Source organism: Sapajus apella, unplaced genomic scaffold, assembly GCF_009761245.1.
Source record: "Sapajus apella isolate SASKATOON/1434 unplaced genomic scaffold, GSC_monkey_1.0 scaffold77, whole genome shotgun sequence".
Lineage (NCBI taxonomy): Eukaryota > Metazoa > Chordata > Mammalia > Primates > Cebidae > Sapajus > Sapajus apella.
This window is the reverse complement of record NW_022437017.1, coordinates 6948689-6971479: the sequence shown is the minus strand read 5'-3', so window position 1 is coordinate 6971479 and position 22791 is coordinate 6948689. Positions and strand designations below refer to the sequence as shown.

The 22791-nt window shown below is 54.0% G+C and overlaps 1 protein-coding gene across 2 annotated transcripts; it reads left to right on the top strand.

Annotated features, from left to right (window-relative positions):
• Window positions 1–6389: 6389 nt before the first annotated feature.
• MPND (MPN domain containing) lies at window positions 6390–22506 on the top strand. 2 transcript variants are annotated; one of them, XM_032252209.1, is made up of 13 exons: window positions 6390–6458; window positions 6550–6836; window positions 8216–8452; window positions 14905–15037; window positions 16659–16743; window positions 16932–17028; window positions 17565–17637; window positions 17715–17791; window positions 19799–19967; window positions 20066–20136; window positions 20636–20725; window positions 21618–21710; window positions 22363–22506. In XM_032252209.1, the coding sequence occupies exons 1-13, from the start codon at window positions 6452–6454 to the stop codon at window positions 22447–22449; spliced, it is 1506 nt and encodes a 501-aa protein (XP_032108100.1). In that variant the 5' UTR covers window positions 6390–6451; the 3' UTR covers window positions 22450–22506. The 2 variants fall into 2 exon arrangements, with proteins under 2 accessions (XP_032108100.1, XP_032108102.1); XM_032252211.1 differs by lacking the exon at window positions 8216–8452 and having other exon boundaries at window positions 6399–6458.
• The last annotated feature ends 285 nt before the right edge of the window (window positions 22507–22791 follow it).

Here is a 22791-nt window from a genome sequence, read left to right as displayed (position 1 = left end):
GGTTGCAGGCGCCGCCCACCACACCTGCCTAATGTTTGTGTTTATAGTAGAGATAGGGTTTCACCACGTTGTGCAGGCTGGTCTCGAACTCCTGACCTCAAGTACTCTGCCCGCCTTGGCCTCCCAAGGTGCTGGGATTACAGGTGTGAGCCACCACGCCTGGCCCTTTCTCTCACTTTGATGAACGCTAATGATTCGATTGGGCCCACCTGGGTAATCCACCATACTCTCCCTATTTTAAAGTCAGCTGACTAGCAACTTTAATTCCATCTGCAATTTTTTTTAGATGGTGTCTCACTCTGCCATCGATGCTGGAGTACAATGGCGCAATCATGGTTCACTGCAGCCGTGACCTCCCAGTCTCAAGCAGTCCTCGTGCTTCAGCCACCCGAAGAGCTGGGACTACAGGTGGGCACCACGACACCCAGCTAATTTGTTTTACTTTTTTTTTTTGAGACAGAGTCTTGCTCTGTCGCCGAGGCTGGAGGGCAATGGCGCGATCTTGGCTCACTGCAACCTCCGCCTCCCAGGTTCAAGTGATTCTGCTGCCTAAGCATCCTGAGTACCTGGGACTAAAGGTGTGTGCGCCACCACGCCCAGCTAATTTTTTGTATTTTTAGTAGAGACGGGGTTTCACCGTGTTAGCCAGGATGGTCTCGATCTCCTGACCTTATGATCCGCCACCTTGGCCTCCCAAAGTGCTGGGATTACAGGTGGGAGCCACCGCGCCCAGCCTTATTGTAGTTTTGTTTGTTTGTTTTTTGTAATAAAAAAGCAATGATGAGGACACGGAAAAGCCACCCCTCCTTTTGAGAAAGGTCCCCGCCCTGGGCATGCTCTCCTGGAGCTTTACAGAAGGATGTATCCTGATCAAATAGTTGATTGTGGCCGGGCGCGGTGGCTCACGCCTGTAATCCCAGCACTGTGGGAGGCCGAGGCGGGTGGATCACGAGGTCAAGAGATCGAGACCATCCTGGTCAACACGGTGAAACCCCGTCTCTACTAAAAATACAAAAATTAGCTGGGCATGGTGGTGCGTGCCTGTAATCCCAGCTATTCGGGAGGCTGAGGCAGGGGAATTGCCTGAACCCAGGAGGCGGAGGTTGCGGTGAGCCGAGATCGCACCATTGCACTCCAGCCTGGGCAACAAGAGTGAAACTCTGTCTCAAAAAAAAAATTGATTGTAGGACGTCTACGGCCAATACCTCCAGGCTGCTTGTCTATTTCTCACAGCCAGCACAGCAGCCTACTCCTGGCCACAGCCCAGAATGGAAATATTTATCCTGCAAGCAAGCTCTAGAACATTCTAGAGTTTGTTTCTGAGATGGAGTCTCGCTGTGTAGACAGGCCGGAGCGCAGTGGTGCCATCTTGGTTCACTGCAACAACCTCCGCCTCCTGGGTTCAAGTGATTCTCCTGCCTCAGCCACCCGAGTAGCTGTGACTGCAGGGGTGCACCACCACGCCCTGCTGATTTTTGTATTTTTAGTAGAGACAGGGTTTCATTCTCTTGGGTGAGGAAGGTCTCGATCTCTTGACCTTGTGATCCACCCACCTCGGCCTCCCAAAGTGCTGGGATTACAGGAGTGAGCCACCGCGCCGGGCCCTTATTTTACTTTTTTAAGGATGAGTTCTCATTATGTTGCCTAGGCTGGAGTACAGTGGGGCGATCATGAGTGTGTAGCCTCGACCTCCCAGGCTCAAGCGATCTTCCAGCGTCAGCCTCCAGAGTAGGTGGTACGACCTCTGGGTGCCACCATGCCCGGCTAATTTATCACTTAGTAGGCACAGGTTCCTGCTATGTTGCCCAGGCTGGTCTTGAACTCTTGGGTTCAAGTGATCCTCCAGTCTAGACCTCCCAAAATGCTGGGGTTACAGGTGTGTGCCACTGTGCCTGGCGTCCATCTTCAATCTTCAACCCCCTTTGCCATGTATCCTAACATATTCACAGATTTTGAGGATTGGGGTGTGGATATCTTTTTTTTTTTTTTTTTTTTTTTTTGAGACGGAGTTTCGCTCTTGTTACCCAGGCTGGAGTGCAATGGCGCGATCTCGGCTCACCGCAACCTCCACCTCCTGGGTTCAGGCAATTCTCCTGCCTCAGCCTCCTGAGTAGCTGGGATTACTGGCATGTGCCACCATGCCCAGCTAATTTTTGTATTTTTAGTAGAGACGGGGTTTCATCATGTTGACCAGGATGGTCTCGATCTCTTGACCTCGTGATCCACCCGCCTCGGCCTCCCAAAGTGCTGGGATTACAGGCTTGAGCCACCGCGCCCGGCCTGGGTGTGGATATCTTTAGGGGACCATGATTTTGCCTACGACAGCCTGTTAAATATGGCGGACAATCGATTAATTTTGGAATACTGAACCAGTCTCGTGTCCCTGGAGTAAACCCACTTGTTACGGTATGTAATTCCTTTTCTGAATTGCTGAGTTGTATTTTCTAATATTTTGTTAAGGGTTTTTGCATGTATTCATGCGGGATGTGGGGTGGAGCCTGCTTTCTTTCTACCATTTTTATCTGGTTTTGGGTGTTAGGGTCATCGTTCCATATGATGAACTGGGAAGTGACCTCTTCCATTTTCTGGAAGAGATTATGTGAAATTGGTGTTAATTCTCCTTTGAACCTTTGGCAGAATTCCTTAGTTACACCATCTGGCCTTGGAGATTGCGTTTTTGGGAGTTTTAACATTACAAAGTCAATTTCCTTAAGTTACCAGGGCTGGACTGCCCGGATTTTGTACACACAGCAGAACAGGTGTTTTAGAAAGCACAGAAGGGCCGTGAGACTCTGGACAGTGTGTTCGTCCACGGAGCTGTCTGATGAAGTTGATAGTATCAGCTGTACCAAGCGAGGTCAGAGAAGTTAGCTTTTGTTTTCTTCTTGTTTTTGTTTTGAGGCAGGGTTTCGCTCCTTTTTAGCTGGGATTACAGGCGCCCGGCACCACTCCCAGCTAATTTTTGTGTTTTTTAGTAGAAATGGAGTTTCAGCTGGGCTCGGTGGCTCACACCTATAATCCCAACACTTTGGGAGGCCAAGGTGGGCGGATCACGAGGTCAGGAGATTGAGACCATCCTTGCCAACATAGTGAAATCCCATCTCTACTAAAAAATACAAAAAAAAAAAAAAATTAGCTGGGCATGGGGGCACATGCCTGTAGTCCCAGCTGCTCGGAAGGCTAAGGCAGGGGAATAGCCTGAACCTGGGAGGTGGAGGTTGCAGTGAGTCGAGATCCTCACCACTGCACTCCAGCCTGGCCACAGAGCTAGACTCCATCTCAAAAAAAAAGAAACAAAGTTTCACCGTGTTGGCCAGGGTGGTCTCAAACTCCTGACCTCAAGTAATCCACCCGCCTTGGTCTCCCAAAGTGCTGGGGTTACAGGCGTGAGCCACCACGCCTGGCCTTAAGTTTTTCCACTTTTATTTTTTATTTTTTTAATCTTTATAGAAGGATTTCTTTTTTTTTTTTTTTTTTTTTTTTTTTTTTTTTCCGGGCGTGGTAGCTCACGCCTGTAATTCCAGCACTTTGGGAGGCTGAGGCAGGCAGATCACCTGAGGTCAGGAGTTCGAGACCAGCCTGACCAATATGGTGAAACCCTGTCTTTAAAAAATATATATATATATTTTTATAAATTTACTTAACTTTAGGCGCATACTACATCTGGCATTTCTCCCCATGTTATCCCTCCCCACCTTCCCCTCCCTCCCCAAGTTTTTCTACTTTTAATACAGATGGGGTTTCAGCACGTTGGCCAGGCTGGTCTCGAACTCCTGACCTCAAGTGATCCACCCGCCTTGGCCTCCCAAGGTGCTGGGATTACAGGTGTGAGCCACCACACCCAGCCACGGCGGTCAGTTTTCATTTTATTTGTCAAAGGCAATGTGGAACCACAGGAGGATTTAGAGCATGGGAGGAGGGCAGGTGCCGTGGCTCACGCCTTTAATCCAAACACTTTGGGAGCCCAAATGGGAAGACTGCTTAAGGCCAGGACTTGGAGACCAGCCGGGGCCACACAGTGAGAGCCTATTCTCTTAACAAAAACATTAAAAATGAGCTAGGCAGGCCGGGCGTGATGGCTCACGCCTATAATCCCAGCACTTTGGGAGGCCGAGGCGGGTGGATCACGAGGTCAAGAGATCGAGACCATCCTAGTCAACAAGGTGAAACCTTGTCTCTACTAAAAATACAAAAATTAGCTGGGCATGATGGTACGTGCCTGTAGTCCCAGCTACTCGGGAGGCTGAGGCAGGAGAATTGCTTGAACCCAGGAGGTGGAGGTTGCGATGAGCCGAGATCGTGCCATTGCACTCCAGTCTGGGCAACAACAGCGAAACTCCGTCTCAAAAAAAAAAAAAAAAAAAAATGAGCTAGGCATGGCGCTGCATGCCTATTGTCTCAGCTACTCTGGAGGCTGAGGCAAGCGGATCATTTCAGTCCTAGAGGCCAAGGCTGCAGTCAGCTATGTTTGCATCAGGGCACTCCAGCCTGGGAGACAAAGCGAGGCCCTGTCTCAAAAATAAAAGAAAATCGGCCGGGTGCGGTGGCTCACGCCTGTAATCCCAGCCCTTTGGGAGGCCAAGGCTGGTGGGTCACCTGACGTTGGGAGTTTGAGACCAGCCTGCTCTACACTGTGAAACTCCATCTCTATTAAAAATACAAAAATTGCTCACGCCTGTAATCCCAGCACTTTGGGAGTCCGAGGCGGGTGGATCATGAGTTCAAGAGATGGAGACCATCCTAGCCAACATGGTGAAACCCCGACTCTACTAAAAATACAAAAAACTTAGCTGGGCGTGGTGGCGCGCGCCTGTAGTCCCAGCTACTCGGGAGGCTGAGGCAGAATTGCATGAACCCCGGAGGCGGAGGATGCAGTGAGCTGAGGTCGTGGCACTGCACTCCAGCCTGGTGACAGAGGGAGACCCTAGTCTCCCCCCGCAAAAAAAGAAAAAACATAATATGGGAGGGAGGTGGTAATAGGTGCATATTAGAAAGAGCCCTCTGGGGGATGGAGCATGAGTTTGGAGGCCTGAGACCCATTGGGATGGCCAGGATTCAGGTGCAAGAGGCTGGAGGTGTGGCTTAGGGTTTTGGAAGGCAGGGGACAAAAACAGCCAAAGAGGAAGCGTGTAAGGACTTGGGGAAATAAACCAAGGCTGGTTTGGGCTATGCTGAGTTGGGAGCCTTGGGGATGCCCGTGGTTGGCTGGACAGTCAGGGTGAGGCCCTTACAGGGTGACTGGACTGCACAATAATAATCATAATAGTTCACATGTACCCAGCCTTTGGTCTCTGTCAAGTCTTCTTCTAGACGGCATTCCCTAGAGCCCTGGAGAGTCTCCCCCGCACCCTTACTGTCCCGTCCCCACTTCTCGACTGGGGGTCTGGGCCAAGCTACCCCCATTTGAACCCATCCCGCGGTGCCCCGTAGCTTCAGGAAGTCCCCATCCCGGACTTTCAGCCGTGCCAGGGTGGTGGGGAAATCCCAGCGTTACGGGCTCGGGGACGACGGTCCCGGTACAGGGTCCAGGACAAAGGCCGGGACTGCACTGACGGGGCGCGCAACCTGCCCGGCCCTGCCACCTGCCCCGCCACCTGCCCCGCCCAAGGGTTATGGAAGGCGGGACTCGGCTGGCCATGTACCCGGAGCTGATTGGCCGATTGAGTCCAGTCCCTGCCTCTGATTGTTTGAGCTCAGAACTAAAGCTTTCGTCTGATTGGTCTATGTGAACGTCTGCCCATTGGTCAAATCCCAGCTGGTGTAATCAGATAGTTAATACGGATTGGCTGGCGCGGGAAATCCAGCAGCTTACTACCGATTGGTTGAGGGTGAAATACATGGGCTCTTATCATTGGCTGGCGGGCTCCGCTACGGTCCAATCGTGGAATCAGTCGAGGGCCGCCCAGGAGGGTGTGAGTTAATCCTTTAGAGACTGAGGCCGGCTTGGGCGCTTTGGCTCCACCTGTGTCTGCGCGAGGCTGTTCCCTATTGAAGTCTGCATTGTCCCCGCGGACCCGTTTCTCTCCTGATCCAAAAGGCCAAGGCATGAGGTCCTTAAGCGCGGTGGGCGTAAGCCTCAGCTTCTCCTCTCCCTGCAGCAGGCTGAGCCACCCGCGCACCTGCCCCAGGCTTCCACCTTGCAACCGCTATCCCTGGACAGCGAGGCCTCAATTTCCCCACTGGCACCAATGAGCTCCCGGTCACCACCTCATCCCATGGAGCGGAGCGTCAGGCCTCAGTTTCCCGAATGTTCCGGGAAGGCTGAGTTCCTGGTCTCTCCCGCGTGGGCAGCCCCGAGGCCTCAGTTTCCCCGCCCACTCCAGCGCGCCGAGCCCCTCCCCCGGCCCCGGCTGCGGCCAATGGCTGGGGCGCCTCCTCCCTCCCCGGGGCGGGGCCGCGTCACGTGCCGAGAAGCCGCAGGCGGCGGCTCGGGGCGCGGGGAGGCGCGGCCATGGCAGGTACGGCGGGCCCTGCAGGGCGGAGGCGCGCGGCGTTCGGCTACCGCGGCGGGGGACGCGCGGCCTCTCTACAGCTTCTCGTCGCCCGCAGCTCCGGAGCCGCTGTCCCCGGCGGGTTGCGCGGGCGAGGAGGCGCCGGAGGAGGACGAGGACGAGGCGGAGGCCGAGGACCCCGAGCGGCCGAATGCGGGAGCGGGCGGTGGCCGCAGTGGCGGCGGCGGCAGCGGAGGAAGCGGAGGAGGCGGCGGCGGTGGGGCCGGGGCGGGGGGCTGCGGCGGGCCGGGGGGCGCGCTCACCAGGCGCGCGGTCACGCTGCGGGTGCTCCTCAAAGACGCGCTGCTGGAGCCCGGCGCCGGGGTGCTGTCCATCTACTATCTGGTGAGCACCCCGCTTCCCTCGTCCCGTCGCGGCTCGGGCAGGAAGGGAAAACTGAGGCCCGGTGCTCCCTTGCTGCAGGACAAACCCCGGTGTGGGGAGTGGAAACTGAGGCTTGGAGCTCCTTTGCTGAGGGGCGAGTCCCGCTGTGGGAAGGGGAAACTGAGGCTTGGAGCTTCCTTGCTGCAGGACAAGCCCTTGTGGGGAGGGGAAACTGAGGCCCAGAGCTCCCTTGCTGAGGAACGAGCCAGGTGTGGGGAGGAGAACCTGAGGCCTGGAGCTCCCTTGCTGAGGGAGGAACTAGGTGTGGGGAGGGTAAACTGAGGCTCGAAGGTCCCTTGATGGGGGAGCCAGGTGTAGGGAGGGCAAACTGAGGCTTCAGGCTCTCGTTGCTGGACAAGCCCCATGTGGACAGAGAAATCTGAGGCACAGATGGGTCCTACTGATGGGGAGGGCATAGGTCACCAAGCACTCCATCCCGCAAAGGAGAAACTGAGGCTCAGAGGAGCCGTCACCCACGCAGGGTCAGATGGGCAACACCGGGGCCTTCCTGTAGTTTCGCTACCATAAAATGGAATATTTCCCCGCCATGGGAAGATTAGGGGAGGGATAAATGAATGAAGCCCTCACCAGGTGTCTGCCACATGGTAAGAGCTTTATCTGTGGTTGGTATTACTTTTTTTTTTTTTTTTTTTTTTTTTTTTGAGATGGAGGCTAGCTCTTCCCTGAGGCTGGAGTGTAGTGGTGCCATCTCGGCTCACTGCAGTCTCTGCCTCCCAGGTTCAAGTGATTCTTCTGCCTCAGCCTCCCGAGTACCTGGGATTACAGGCGCCTGCCACCTGCCACACATCCAGCTAATTTTTTTATTCTTAGTAGAGATGGCGTTTCACTATGTTGCCCTGTCTCCAACTCCTTATTTCAGGTCATCCACCCACCTGAGCCTCCCAAAGTACTGGGATTATAGGCATGAGCCACCACACCTGGCTCTGTATTATTACTATTACTGTTGTCCTTATTGTCAATTTGTGAATGGGAACACATTGTTGACATTGTGAATGGGAGTTTCTGAATTGAGCAACTGCTAAGTGTCACATCCTAGAGACACAGCAGTGATTAGGACTACCAGACCCTGTCCCTGATCTTAGGGGGTTCTTGGTCATGGCGGCCGGGGTGCAGATGCTCCTGCGAGGCAGCTTCGTGCAGGCTGATGAGGTGTGTGGGATGGTCTCCGGGCACTGAGGGGGCCCGGAAGCCAGCCTGGGAGGCGTTTCTGGAAGCCCTGCAAGTGGATGCCTCAGGGAGCGTGGGGCTGGGGAGGACACCTGGGAGAGAGGGCGTGCTGGGTGTTGGTCCCGGCCCCAGCCAGCCGACTGTGGCTGCAGGGGAAGAAGTTCCTCGGGGACCTGCAGCCGGACGGAAGGATCATGTGGCAGGAGACGGGGCAGGTCTTCAACTCACCCAGTGCCTGGGCCACCCACTGCAAGAAGCTGGTGAACCCTGCCAAGAAGTCGGGCTGTGGCTGGGCCTCTGTCAAGTACAAAGGCCAGAAACTGGACAAGTACAAAGCCAGCTGGCTCCGGCTGCACCAGCTGCACACGCCTGCCGCCGCTGCTGATGAGGTACGTACGGCGGCCTCCTCCAGGAAGCCGCCCAGGTCACTGGGATGAGGGGTGTCCAGCCTGACACGGCTCTCCCAGAAGGGTGGTATTATAGTAATATATACAAACACGGATGAGGTGCTCACCATGTGACACGCTGCCTCCATCCCTCCAGGGCTGGGATGGAGAGAGGGGACATGGGAGCTAGGGCTTTGACGGATGAGTAGCAGTCTGTCAGAGCAAGCTGAAGGGAAGAGCTTTTTAGTAGGATGGAATGGCGTGTGCAGTCACGTAGGCATGGGGAAAGGCATGCTGGGGTTGTGGGTGGCTGAGGGGCTGCAGATGTAGGCACGGACCGGAGGGGCCGGGTGAACTTGGCCAAGGACGCTTTGTGTGCCTTCGTTTTTTTTTTTTTTTGGGACACAGGGTCTCTCTCTTTGGCCAGGCTGGAGTGCAGTGCCAGCCTCTCGGCCCACTGCAACCTTCACCTCCTGGGCTCAAGCAGTTCTCCCACCTCAGCCTCCCTTTAGCTGGCCTACAGACACAAGCCACCACGCCTGGCTAACTTTTGGATTTTTAGTAGAGATGGGTTTCACCATGTTGCCTAGGCTGGTCTTGAACTCCTGGTCTCCAGCCGTCCTCCTGCCTGGGTTTCCCAAAGTGTTGGGATTGCAGGTGTGAGCTACTGCACCGGCCAGCTTTTTTCCTTATGTAAAATGGAGCCTGTGTCTGAAATCTGTAGGGCAGGTGGGAAACAGGAGCAGATGCCATAGTCGTGAGGCAGAATTCTGTTGTTTTTTTTTTCTTCTGTTTTTGCTTTTATGGCCTTCAACTAACTGGATGGAGCCCACCCATGTATCGAGAGTAATGTCAAGGCCGGGCTCGGTGGCTCATGCCTGCAATCCCAGCAGTTTGGGAGGCCGAAGTGGGCAGATCACTTGAGGTCAGGAGTTCAAGACCAGCATGGCCAACATGGTAGAACCCCATCTCTACTAAAAATACAAAAATCAGCTGGGTGTGGTGGCAGGCACCTGTAATCCCAGCTACTTGGGAGGCCGAGGCAGGAGAATTGCTTGAACCCAGGAGGCAGAGGTTGCGGTGAGCCAAGACTATGCTATTGCACTGCATCCTGGGCGACGGAGCAAAACGTTTTTTTTTTTTTTTTTTTTTGTTTTGTTTTTTTTTTTTAAAAAAAAAAAAAAAAGCCTGGGCATGGTGGCTCACACCTGTAATCCAAGCACTTTGGAGGCCAAGGTGGTCGGATCACCTGAGGTTGGGAGTTCAAGACCAGACTGACCAACATGGTAAAACCCCATCTTAAAACAAACAAAAAAATGTTCTGTTTGTAGATATGTTTTTGTAAACTTTTTTTTTTTTTAGACAGAGTTTTGCTCTCATTGCCCAGGCTAGAGTTCAATGGCGCAATCTCAGCTCACTGCATCCTCTGCCTCCTGGGTTCAAGCACCTCTGTCTCAGCCTCCCGAGTAGCTGAGATTACCGGTGCCCGCCACCACTCCTGGCTAATTTTTTAATATTTTTAGTAGAGATAGGGTTTCACTGTGTTGATCAGGCTGGTCTTGAACTCCTGACCTCGTGATCCACCTGCCTTGGCCTCCCAAAGTGCTGGGATTGCAGGCATGAGCCACCGAGCTGGCCTATAAACTTTTTTTTTTTTTTTAATGTACGAAGTTTATTACACAGAGTTAACACTAGTCCAACTTTAAAAGCAGACCACATTGTTTCACCCAGAAATAAAGAAATACTAAAAAAAAAAAAAAAACAAAAAAAACAACTAGAAACAGAACAACAACAACAAAAAAAAAAGCAGACCACAATGGTTATGTTATATAAGCTGTGATCACGAGGTCAAGAGATCGAGACCATCCTGGTCAACATGGTGAAACCCCGTCTCTACTAAAAATACAAAAAATTAGCTGGGCATGGTGGCGCGTGCCTGTAATCCCAGCTACTCAGGAGGCTGAGGCAGGAGAATTGCCTGAACCCAGGAGGCGAAGGTTGCGGGGAGCCGAGATCGCACCATTGCACTCCAGCCTGGGTAACGAGCGAAACTCCGTCTCAAAAAAAAAAAAAAACCCAAAAACCTGGGCGTGGTGGTGGCCACCTGTATAGTCCCAGCTACTCAAGAGGCTGAGGTGGGAGAATCTCTTGAATCCAGGAGGCAGAAGTTTCAGTGACAAGATGGCGCCTCTGCACTTAGCCTGGGTGACAGAGTGAGATTCGATCTCAAAAAAAAAAAAAAAAACAAAAAAAAACGTAAATCTTCACCTGGTCGTCCTTAGCCAGTCCAATCTCTATGAGGAACTGACAAATATTCTTGCACTGGTCACCCTGTAGCTGAATTCCTTTCCTATATTCTGTTTTTTTGTTTTTGTTTTTTTTTTTTTGGGATGGAGTCTCGCTGTGTCACCCAGGCTAGAATGCAGTGGCACAATCTCAGCTCACAGCATCCTCCGACTCCTGGGTTCAAATGATTCTCCTGCCTCAGTCTCCTGAGTATCTGGGATTACAGGCACCCGCCACCACACCTGGCTAGTTTTTGTGTTTTTAGTAGAGATGGGGTTTCACCATGTTGGCTAGGATGGTCTCGATCTCTTGACCTTGTGATCCGCCCAAAATCCCAGCTTCCCAAAGTGCTGGGATTACAGGTGTGAGACACTGCGCCCGACCTCTGTTGAATTCTTACATGGATACAGTCCTCAGTGCTAGCAGGAAGCAGGTTATCACTGATAAACGCATCAGCAAAGGGGTTCAAAGAGTGGTGATTCTGGATAGTGGCCATAGATATGGTTCTTTTTTTTTTTTTTTTTTTTGAGATGGAATGCCGCTCTGTTGTCCAGGCTCACTGCAACCTCCCGCTTCTGGGTTCAAGCGATTCTCGTGTCTCAGCTTCCCAAATAGCTGGGACTACAGGCATGCACCATCAGCTTGGCTAATTTTGGTATTTTAATTTATTTTGATTTTATTTTAAACCCCAACAGGGTTTCACCATATTGGCCAGGCTGGCCGTGAACTCCTGACCTCAGGTGATCCACCCGCTTCGGTCTCAACAAAGTGCTGGGATTACAGGCAGGAGTCACTGCACCCGGCCAGGATTCTGTTTACTTGGTGGAAATGGCCTGTGGAAGGCAGTGTTGGCCGGAGAAGGCTGGTGGGAGGGAGGGAACATCGGGCAACAAGAGTGCTCAATGGGGAAGCTGCTGAGTCCTCGGCTCAGTGACTGGGTCTGTTTTTATAATTTTTTTTTTTTTTTGAGATAGTCTCACTGTCGCCCAGGCTGGAGCCCAGTGATGTGATCTCTGCTCGCTGCAACCTCTGCCTCCTGGGTACAAGCGATTCTCCTGCCTCAGCCTCCCGAGTAGCTGGGTTTACGGGCACCTGCCACTAGACCCGGCTAATTTTTTTGTATTGTCAATAGAGACAGGGTTTTGCCGCGTTGTCCAGGCTGGTCTTGAACTCCTGGCCTCAAGTGATCTGCCCACTTCGGCCTCCCGAAGTGCTGGGATTACAAGCCTGAGCCACCGTGCCCGGCCAATTTTTGTATTTTTAGTAGAGACAGGGTTTCACCATGTTGTCCAGGCTGGTCTCGAACTTCTGATCTGCCCGCCTCTGCCTCCCAAAGTGCTGGGATTGGAGGCATGAGCCGTGGAGTCTGGCCAAGAGTAATGTCCTTTCTGAGAGTCACCATACTGTAGATGTGAATCACGTCTAACAAATGCCGTTGCAGTCATGCCAAGATCAGTGTTCGATTAAATTACTGGGCGCTCTGGCCTAGCTAAGTTGACACACGAAATATTCTTTCTGCAGGTATTCAGTAAGTGCCAACCGTATGCAAGCCCTGTCGTAGGCACTATATATAAAGTAAAGGGGCTTAAAAAGTCAAAAATCCCTGCTTTGGGGTGGGAGTTGTTGGGGAAGAAGGTAGTCAGGGGAGGCTTGAGGAGAAGGTGACATTTGAACAGAGAACTGAAGATGAGGCGGGACGGAGGGAGCTATGAGGATTTCTGAGAAAATGCCCCTCCGAGGCCCTGGGGCAGGACTTTGCTTGGTGTGTTGCAGGAACAAAGAGGAGGCCTGTGTGGCTGGAGCTGAGTGAGTGAGGGGGAGAGAGGGAGGTGGGAGGATGGGAAGGGGACAGGGGAGGTCATGCAGGATCCTGTGGGGCCTGGACCTGAAGGAAGGTGGGAGCCATGGAGGGTTGCAGGACAAGACTTGACTCAGGTGCTTACAGGCGTTCTCTGGTGGCTGCTGCGGGGAGGACAGATTGTCAGGGGTGAAGATGGGATCCAGGGACCAGGGTAGAGGTGACTGAGCTGGTCCAGGTGAGGGATGATGGGGGGACCAGGCCAGCCATGGAGGTGGGAAGAGGTGGGCAGGTTCCAGATATTTTTGGAAGTGGATCTGCCAGGATTTGCTGATAGATCAGATGTGGGGTCTTGAGCAAGTGGGTGGATGGAGCTGCCAAAATGGGGGTTTGTGGGAAGGGCAGATTTGGGGGTCCAGTGGACCCAGCATGGCCGCGTTGAGTGTGAACCTGTGAGCCCCCACATGGAGACATGTTGGGGCAGCTGGGCCCTGAGTCTGGAGCTGGGCGAGGCCTAGGCTGGAGACAGGACCTTGGGCAATGTTGGGTGTAGGCGGGATTTGGAGCCCTGAGAGGGGGGTGAGGCCACCTGGGAGGGGTGTGGAGGGAGGAGGCCTGAAAACCCAGCCTGGGGCCAGCAACAGAGAGACGGAGAGCTGAGAGGGAGCTGGGCAAGCACGCGGGGCTCTGGGGGTCACGTGAGGACCGTGTTCCCAGTAGGTGGGAGGATGGGCTGGGTCGGATGCTGCCCAGGTGACGAGGACAGATGTGACCCAGAGAGGTCATCTCCGCAAAGGTGGTTTAGGATAGAACTGGAGAAGAGTTATTTTTTACTTTTATATTTTATTTATTTGAGACAGTCTCGCTCTGTTGCCAGGTGGGAGTGCAGTGGCGTGATCTCGGTTCACTGCAACCTCTGCCTCCCAGGTTCAAGTGATTCTCTTGCCTCAGCCTCCCAAGTAGCTGGAAATACAGGCACGCACCACCATGCCCAGCTTTTGTGTGTGTGTGTGTGTGTGTGTGTGTGTGTGTGTGTGTGTATTTCTTTTACTGGAGATGGGGTTTCACCATGTTGACAAGGATGGTCTCAATATCATGACCTTGTGATTCTCCCTCCTCAGCCTCCCAACGTGCTGGGATTACAAGCATGAGCCACTGTGCCCAGCCTTTATTTTTTTTAATTTTTAAATTTTTATTATTTTTTTAATTTTTTAAGATGGGGTTTCACCATGATGGCCAGGCTGGTCTTGAACTTCTGACCTCCGGTGATCCACCCATCTCGGCCTCCCAAAGTGGTAGGATTACAGGCGTGAGCCACCGTGCCCAGCTATTTTTATTTTTTGAGACAGAATCTTGTTCTATTGTGCAGGCTGGAGTGCAATGGCACGACTCAGGTCACTGCAACCTTTGCCTCTTGGGTTCAAGTGATTCTCCTACCTCAGCCTCCGGAGTAGCTGGGATTGCCTGGCTAATTTTTGTATTTTTAGTAGAGAGAGGGTCTTACTATGTTGGCCAGGTTGGTCTCGAACTCCTGACCTCAAGTGATCCACCCGCCTCAGCCTCCCAAAGTGGTGGGATTAAAGACGTGAACCACCGCTCGCGGCTGAGGGGAAAGGTTACTGAAAGGTTACCGTACATAATCAATGTATGATGCTAGCTCATTCATAGATCTGGGTGTATGAATGGAGCATCTGGGTATATGCTAAATGCTTTGCATACATGATTTCATTTCACCCTGATGCCACCCCCATGGCGCTAGAGATCATTGTGCCCTTTTACAGATAAGAATATGGCGGCTCATGCATGTAATCCCAGCACTTTGGGAGGCTGAGGCCAGCAGATCACTTGAGGTCAGGAGTTGGAGACCAGCCTGGCCAACGTGGCAAAACTTCATTTCTGCTCAAAAGATAAAAGTTAGCAGGGGGTGGTGGCAGGCACTTGCAGTCTCAGCTGCTTAGAAGGCTGGGGCAGGAGAATGGCTTGCGCCTGGGAGGCAGATGTTGCAGAGAGCCAAGATTGCGACACTGCACTCCAGCCTGGGGAACAAAGAGCGAAACTCAGTCAAAAAAAAAAAAAAAAAAAAGAAAAAAAGGAGAATCACTTTAGCGTGAGAGGTGGAGGTTGCAGTGAGCCGAGGTTGCGCCACTGCACTCCAGCCTGGGCAACAGTGAGACCTTATCACCAAAAAAAAAAAAAACGAAGTCTTAGCCAAAGACCTCCTTTGCTCCCTCCCGCCCTCTAGTGGTCACCTGGGGCAATGGCACCTACTGCTTAGGCAAAGGGCTGGGGTGGGATTTGGGATTTAGTAGGGAGAGTGAGGGGGCACCCAGCTGAGGGTCCCACTGCTGTTCCCAACCCCCAACCCCTCCAGAGCCCGGCCAGCGAAGGGGAGGAGGAGGAGTTGCTGATGGAGGAAGAGGAGGAGGAGGTTCTGGCAGGGGTCTCAGCAGAGGACAAGAGTCGGAGAGCACCGGGGAAGAGCCCCTCAGAGCCTGCCCACCCGGGTGAGAGGCGTGGGGAGGGGAGGCAGGACAGGACGAGTGTACAGCTTGGGTCTGGGAGGAGGCCAGGGAGAGGTTGGGCCTTGAAATTGCCCTAGGGCCCCCAAGATGCCTGACTGACTTCCTAGTCCCACTGCCCAATTTCACTCTGTCCGACTTTTCAAGCTCAAACGCTGGATTTTATTTCGTTTTATGTATTTATTTTTTTGAGATTTATCACCATGCCTGGCTAACTTTTGTATTTTTAGGAGAGACGGGGTTTCACTGTGTTGTCCAGGCTGGTCTCGATCTCCTGACCTCAGGTGGATCCACCTCCCTTGGCCTCCCAAAGTACTGGGATTACACGAGTGAGCCACCGAGCCTGTTTTTTTTTTTTTTTTTTTCTGAGACAGTCTCATTCTGTCTCCCAGGCTTAGGTGCAGTGGCCTGATCTTGGCTCACTGCAACCCCTGCCTCCCCCGCTGCTGTATTTCTTTATGCACTGCCTGATTTCTGTGCTCTCTGCCTGACTTCTTGCTTGCCTATGGGATTTCTTTGTCTCGTTGCCTGATTTCACCTGGTTTCCTGAGCTTCCCGTTTAAATTTTTTTTTTTTTTGAGATGGAGTCTTGCACTGTTGTACAGTACGGCTGGAATGCAGTGGTGAGATCTTGGCTCACTGCAGCCTCTGGCTCCCAAGTTCAAGTGATTCTCATGCCTCAGCCTCCCAAGTAGCTGGGATTACAGGCATGAGCCAACAGGCCTGGCGCTAATTTTTATCATCGCCTCTGTTTGACTTGTCCCCTGATTTTTTTTCTTTTCTTACCTTGTATGTGGGTTTTTATTGTTGTTTTTGAGAAACAGTTTTGTTTTGTTCCCCAGGCAGAGTGCTATGGTGCAGTCATGGCTCACTGCATTCTCGGCCTCCCTGGTTCAAGTGATCCTCCTGCCTCAGCCTCCTGAGTAACTGGGACCACAGGTGTGCACCACTACGCCTGGCTAATTTTTGTGTTTTTTGTAGAGATGCAATCTCACCATCTTGCCCAAGCTGGTCTTGAACTCCTGGACCTGAGCAGTGCTCCCACCTCAGCTTCTCAGTGTAAAAAAAAAAAAAAATTTTTTTTTTTTTTTTTTTTTTTTTGAGATGGAGTCTCACTGTGCTGCCCAGGCTGGAGCGCAGTGGCATGACTTTGGCTCACTACAGCCTCTGCCGCCGCCTCTGCCTCGAGGAATTCTTTTGCATCAGCCACCTAAGGAGCTGGGACTACAGGCCAATTACAGGTGTGTACCGCCACACCTAAGTTTGTGTTTTTAGTAGAGATGGAGTTTCACCATGTTGGCCAGGATGGTCTTGCCCTTTTGACCCCGTGATCCTCCTGCCTTGGCCTCCCAAAGTGCTGGGATTATAGGCGTGAGCCACTGCACCTGACCAGTTTTTTTTTTTTTTGTAGACAGAGTCTCACTCTGGAACCCAGGCTGGTGTGATGACAGCTCACTGCAGCCTCAACCTCCTGGGCTCAAGCGATCCTCCCACCTCAGCCTCCCAGAGCACTGGGATTACAAGCATGCACCACCACACCCAGTGGGCCCCTAGCTATTTCTGCCTTGGGCTGGGGAGGGACTGATCCTGCGTTTTTCTCTCTTAGAAGCCACAACCTTGGGCAAGCGGGTGGACAGCAAGATCCGGGTCCCAGTCCGCTACTGCATGCTGGGCAGCCGTGACTCTGCCAGGTCAGACTCACCCCAAGCCCTGCCCCTGCCCCTGCCCCAGCTCCCCTGGATCTCTTGCTTGTCTGAGGGGAGCAAGGGCAGGGTAAGGGGTGGGACAGAGCTTCAGATCCTCAGAGCTGTGGGGTGGGGGCAAGGGAAGAGCCTGGGGGGTGGTTGCTGAGGCTGTTTAATCCTCCTGGCCCCTGCAGGAACCCCCACACCCTGGTGGAAGTCACATCCTTTGCAGCCATCAACAAGTTCCAGCCGTTCAATGTGGCTGTTTCCAGCAATGTGCTGTTCCTGCTGGTGTGTGGCCCACCTTGTCCCGGGCAAGGGGCTCCAGGGTCAGGGGAGCCCAGTTGGGGGCAGCGGGAGGGACTCCCCGGTGTGTCAGTTCCATGAGAACTGGGACTTTGGCTGCTTTGTTTGCTACTGGTACACTGTGGGTGCTCAATGAATGTACGAGGAGGGTGCATGGCCAGGTGTGGGGGCTCACAGCTGTAATCCCTGCACTGTTAGAGGCTGAGGCAGTGGATCACCTGAACTCAGGAATTCAAGAGCAGCCTGGGCAACATGGTGAAACCTCTGCTCTACTGAAAATACCAAAGTTAGCTGGGTGTGGTGGTGCACACCTGTAATTCCAGCTACTTGAGAGGCTGAGGCATGAGAATCACTTGAACCTGGGAAGGAGGTTGCCGTGAGCCGGGATGGTGCCACTGCACTCCAGCCTGGGTGACAGAGCAAGACTCGGTCTGGAATAAAGAGAATGAGGGCGCAGGCTGGCTTCAGTGTTGGGGCAGGGCTCCTGCCTGATCCGTCTTCTGCTGTCCTTCCCTTCCCAGGACTTCCACAGCCACCTGACTCGAAGTGAAGTCGTGGGTTACCTGGGGGGCCGCTGGGACATCAACAGCCAGAGTGGGTATCCAGGGCTGGGTCGGAGGGGGGTGTTGAGGGACCAAGGACCATGGGGTAACAGCCACCCCTCCCCACAGTGCTGACGGTGCTCAGAGCCTTCCCCTGTAGGAGCCGGCTCGGGGATGCGGAGACTGCAGCTGCCATTGAAGAGGAGGTGAGGGGCTGCCTGGGAAGTGGCATTTTAGGAAGCGTTGGGGAGGGACGTAGCTGTCCTGGTGACTGGCCAGTGGCTGGCAGTGTCACCGTCTCTGTGCCTGAAGCCCCACAGTGAAGGGTTAAGAGCACTGCTTGCTTTATTTTTTTTCCTTGAGACAGAGTCTTGTTCTATATCCCAGGATGGAGTGCAGTGGCGTGATCTTGGCTCACTGCAACCTCCAACATTTCTGGATTCAAGCAGTTCTCCTGCTTTAGCCTCCTGACTACCTGGGATGACAGGCATGTGCCTCTATGCCTTGCTAATTTTTGTATTTTTAGTAGCGAAAGGGTTTTACGACATTGGCCAGGCTGGTTTTGAATTCTTGACCTCAGGAAATCCGTCCACTTTGGCCTCCCACAGTGCTGGGATTACAGGTGTGAGCCGCCACGCCCGGTCTAAGAGCACTGCTTTTGGCTCACCAGCCCCTCCCCTCTCACAGACAAGGAAACAAGGGTTTCCTTGTCTGTCAAACGAGTGGCTTAAATGAAAGGTCATGAGATCCAGGCATGGGGGCTCACACCAGGAATCTCAGCACTTAGGGAGGCCGAGGCAGGAGGATTGCTGGCGCCTCGGAGTTCCACACCAGCCTGGGGCCACAGCAATACCTCGTCTCTAATAAAAAAATCAGCCAGGCATGGTGGCACACACCTGTAGTCCCATCTTCTTGAGAGGCTGACGCAGGAGGATGGATTGAGTCTGCGACGTCGAGGCTGCATGAGCTGTGATGGTGCCACAGCACCCCAGCCTGGGTGACAGAGCAAGATCCTGTATCTAAAACAACAAGAAATGAAGGGCTGCCGATAATGAATGCTTTTTTCCAGGCCTCATCTAGTAAAGGCTCAGCTGCCCTTTTTTTCCTCTCTCTCTCTGAGACACGATCTTGCTGTGTTGCCCAGGCCGGAGTACAGTGGCATAATCAGGGCTCACTGCAGCATCAACTGCCCAGGTTCAAAAGATCCTCCTGCCTCAGCCTCCAGAGTAGCTGGGAGTACAGACACACGCCACGACACTTGGCTTTTTTTTTTTTTTCCAGATGGAGTCTTATTTTGTCACCCAGGCTGGAGTGCAAGAGTGTGGTATTTACTCATTGCAACCTCTGCCTCCTGGTTTCAAGCGATCCTCCTGCCTCAGCCTCCAGAGTAGCAGGGACTACAGGCACTCACCACCACACCTGGCTAATTTTTGCATTTTTACTAGAAGCAGGGTTTCACTATGTTGGCCAGGCTGGTCTCAAACTCCTTACCTCGTGATCCACCCACCTCAGCCTCCCAAAGTGCTGGGATTACAGGCATGAGCCACCGTGCCTGGTGTAATTTTTATATTTTTTGTAGACAGTGTCTCGCTATGTTACTCAGAATGGTCTCAAACTCCTGGGCTCAAGCAGTTCTCTAGCCTCAGCCTCCCAAAGTGCAGGGATTACTGGTGTGAGCCACCATGCCTGGCCAGTATCTTTATTTCAGAGGCTTACTCTGTCACCCAGGCTGGAGTGCAGTGGCACAATCTCAGCCCGCTTCAACCTCTGCCTCCCAGGTTCAAGCTATTCTCCTGCCTCAGCCTCCCGAGTAGCTGGGACTACAGTCACCCACCACCATACCCAGCTAAAGTTTATATTTGCAGTAGAGAAGGGGTTTCTCCACATTGGCCAGGCTGGTCTCGAACTCCTGGCCTCCCACAGTGGGGGAATTATGGGCGTGAGCCACTGTGCCCGGCCTGTCTTTATTGAGTGCCCACTGTGTGGCGGCCATTATTCCTTAAGCTGGGGTACAGTGGTGAACAAAACGACTTTCAGGTACTCGCTTTGTGGCCAGGTGTGTCTTACATTTATAGATATACTTGTGGGCTGTCTCTCTAGCTGCCACTGGACTCAGGATACACAGCAAGGGCTCATTCAGGACTGGGCGGCTGCATAAGTTCACTGGAGCCGTTCAGATCCCTGCGTCCCCTGAGCTGTGCCTCTGTCCCCAGATCTACCAGAGCCTGTTCCTGCGGGGCCTGTCCCTGGTGGGCTGGTACCACAGCCACCCACATAGCCCAGCGCTGCCATCCCTGCAGGACATCGACGCGCAGATGGACTACCAGCTGCGGCTTCAGGGCTCCAGCAACGGCTTCCAGCCCTGTCTCGCCCTGCTCTGCTGTATGCCACCAGCTGGGGGAGTGGGGGGCGCAAGAAGAGGGATTGCTGGGCCACCCGAGCCCCCCAGGCCCAGCCCCTCTCTCCCTGTCCTCCACCAGCTCCTTACTACTCTGGCAACCCAGGCCCCGAATCCAAGATCTCACCTTTCTGGGTGATGCCTCCTCCCGAGGTAGGTGGGGCTGCCCCGAGGGCCTGGGGTGCCCAGGGTGGGAGTACCTGGGCATTTGGGTCACACTTGGCAGGGGCCCCTGATTCCAGGCTCCACTGGAGCATTGGGGCCCTGGTTTCTCCATCTGTGAAATGGGGACGTGACTGCTGCCGGGCTGAGGCTTTGGTGAGCCTGGCCACAGGGCCTCTGTGTGTAGTTTGCTGCTGAGTACCAAGAGGGCTCCCATCCTGAACGCTGCCTGGCTTCATTCCCTAAGCCTGCCCTGAAGTCAGAGGTCTGCCCTGGAAAGTAATTTTCAGGACCCTGGTTCTCTTCTGGGCTTCTCTCAAGAGGGAGGATGCTACCCTGCCTCCTTGGTCCCACCGCCAGGTGCCAATCCCAGTGCAGAGCTGGGCTGGGTTATGCACTCCCATTCCCAGCCTGGGCACCGCCTGTTGTCCCCAGCTGCCATGGGCTAGGGGCTGGAGAGGCTTCTCTAACTGACTTGTGTCCCTACCAGCAAAGGCCAAGTGACTACGGCATCCCCATGGACGTGGAGATGGCCTACGTCCAGGACAGCTTCCTGACCAATGACATCCTTCACGAGATGGTGAGCTCGCTGCAGGAAGGGGCTGGCAGTGCACAGCAGGGTGCACAGGATGTGCTGGTCTGCTCCGCATTGGTGGGCTCAGGAAGCTATGGCTGGTGGCGCCTTGCGGGCCTGGGTCAAGGCTTTATCCATCCCTCTCAGGACAGAGTCCCAGGTTCTTGCCAGGGCCCCTCCCTCATCCACTGCCTGCTGTTCTCCAAGGGGCTGGCCTCTTATGCCAGGCTGTCCAGTGGAGCAACCCCAGCGACTTTGGTGGTACCTGGATGAACACTTAACAGTTGTATATTCAATATTCATAAACTAGGCTGGACACAGTGGCTCCTGCCTGTAATCCCAGCACTTTGGGATACTGAGGTGGGTGTATCACCTGAGGTCAGGAGTTGGAGACTAGACTGGCCAACATGACGAAACCCGGTCTCTACCAAAATGCAAAAACTAGCCAGGCATGGTGGTGGACTTCTGTAGTCCCAGCTACTCCAGTGGCTGAGGCAGGAGAATCGGTTGAACCCTGGAGGTGGAGGTTGCAGTGAGTCAAGATCATCCCAGCGACAGAGTGAGACCCCATCTCAAGAAACAACAAAACCCAAGTTAGTTCATCAAACCTGTGGCCTCACAGGTGTCACTGCTGGGATGAGGTGGACCAGAGGCCATGTCATGCCGGTATGGTTCTGGAGAACTGGGCTCAGTGAGTGCACGTCCAGGTGGGCCCGTCACGGCAGCACGGCTGCCTGCCCCTCCAGAGAGCACTCCTGGCCTTAAGCCAGGTGAGCCTCCAGCTAAGGTCGCTCCTGATCTCTGTGGTTATCTGTTAGTGTCTCGGGCCTGCCCGAGACTGGAACCCAGGAGAGGGGCAGGGAGGGAGCCTGGGAGTGCATGCTGCCCTGTCCTGCAGATGCTGCTGGTAGAGTTCTACAAGGGCGCCCCTGACCTCGTGAGGCTCCAGGAACCCTGGAACCAGGAGCACACCTATCTCGACAAGCTGAAGGTGAGCCCCACATCCCCCGCAGACCTAATGCGGCCCCAGGAGAGGCCCCTGGGGCAGCCTAAAAGGTGGTAGTGGTGAACCCCATGGGCCTAGCTGGCAGAGTATACCTGACCCTCGTCACCCCATGGCCACCCCAGCAGGGTGCAGGCCAGGTTTTATTGGATAGTGGAACTTTAAGCCCTGGCAGCACTGGACAAGGTACCAGCAGCAGGTTGTGGGAGTGGCTCCCTGCAGAGGGCCTAGGATCCCGGGATGTTTCCCTAAGGGCCTGGCGTCCCTGAGCGTCTTAGGGTAGTTCCTGCTGTGACCCCACCCTGCAGAGAAAGGGGCTTGTTCTGCTTAGCTCTCGGCTGGCTCTCAAGGCTGTGATGTTGCTATGGGTGTCTGGGACCCAGGCAGCGTGGGGCTGAGGTGAGGGCAGGATCGGGAACCTGCATGTAAGCCCCACCCCTCCACGCAGCACCGCCACCCCCAGGAGCCAGGTCCTTCTGTTACATACCACCCCTCTGGCTTAGCAGCAGGCTGTGCTGTGGGACCCTAGCCCAGTGCCTTGGTCTCAGGGGACTCAGCCAGGCTGCCGGACTTGGACGGTGAGGCGTGGGCCTGGCCAGAACCCCTGGGCACAGCCTGAGGCCCAGCCCTCTCGTTTCAGATCTCCTTGGCCAGCAGGACGCCTAAGGACCAGAGCCTGTGCCATGTGCTGGAGCAGGTGTGCAGTGTCCTCAAGCAGGGGAGCTGAGCCTCCCAGGGCAGGGTGGGCTCCAGATGGGCTCAGGTAATAAAGAAATGGAAGCAGTAGGCAGCCGTGCTGGTCTCCCCAAGGCTAGAGTGAGGGTGGCTGGGTGCCCAGGCTGACACCATCACCCCTGCTTCCAGGGTACCAGGGCTTCCGCAGCCCCTGTACCCGGGAACTGGTGCAGGAGCCTCAGGGCCAGTCCCACCCGACTCAGGCTCTGCAGCACGTGTGGGGCACAAGGGACCTGCTGGGGTGTGGGTGGCAGGCCTGCCTCTGCACCAAGACGAGGCAAGGGGCTGTAGAAAGAGACATTTAATACTTCTGTTTACAAAATTCAGGTGTACA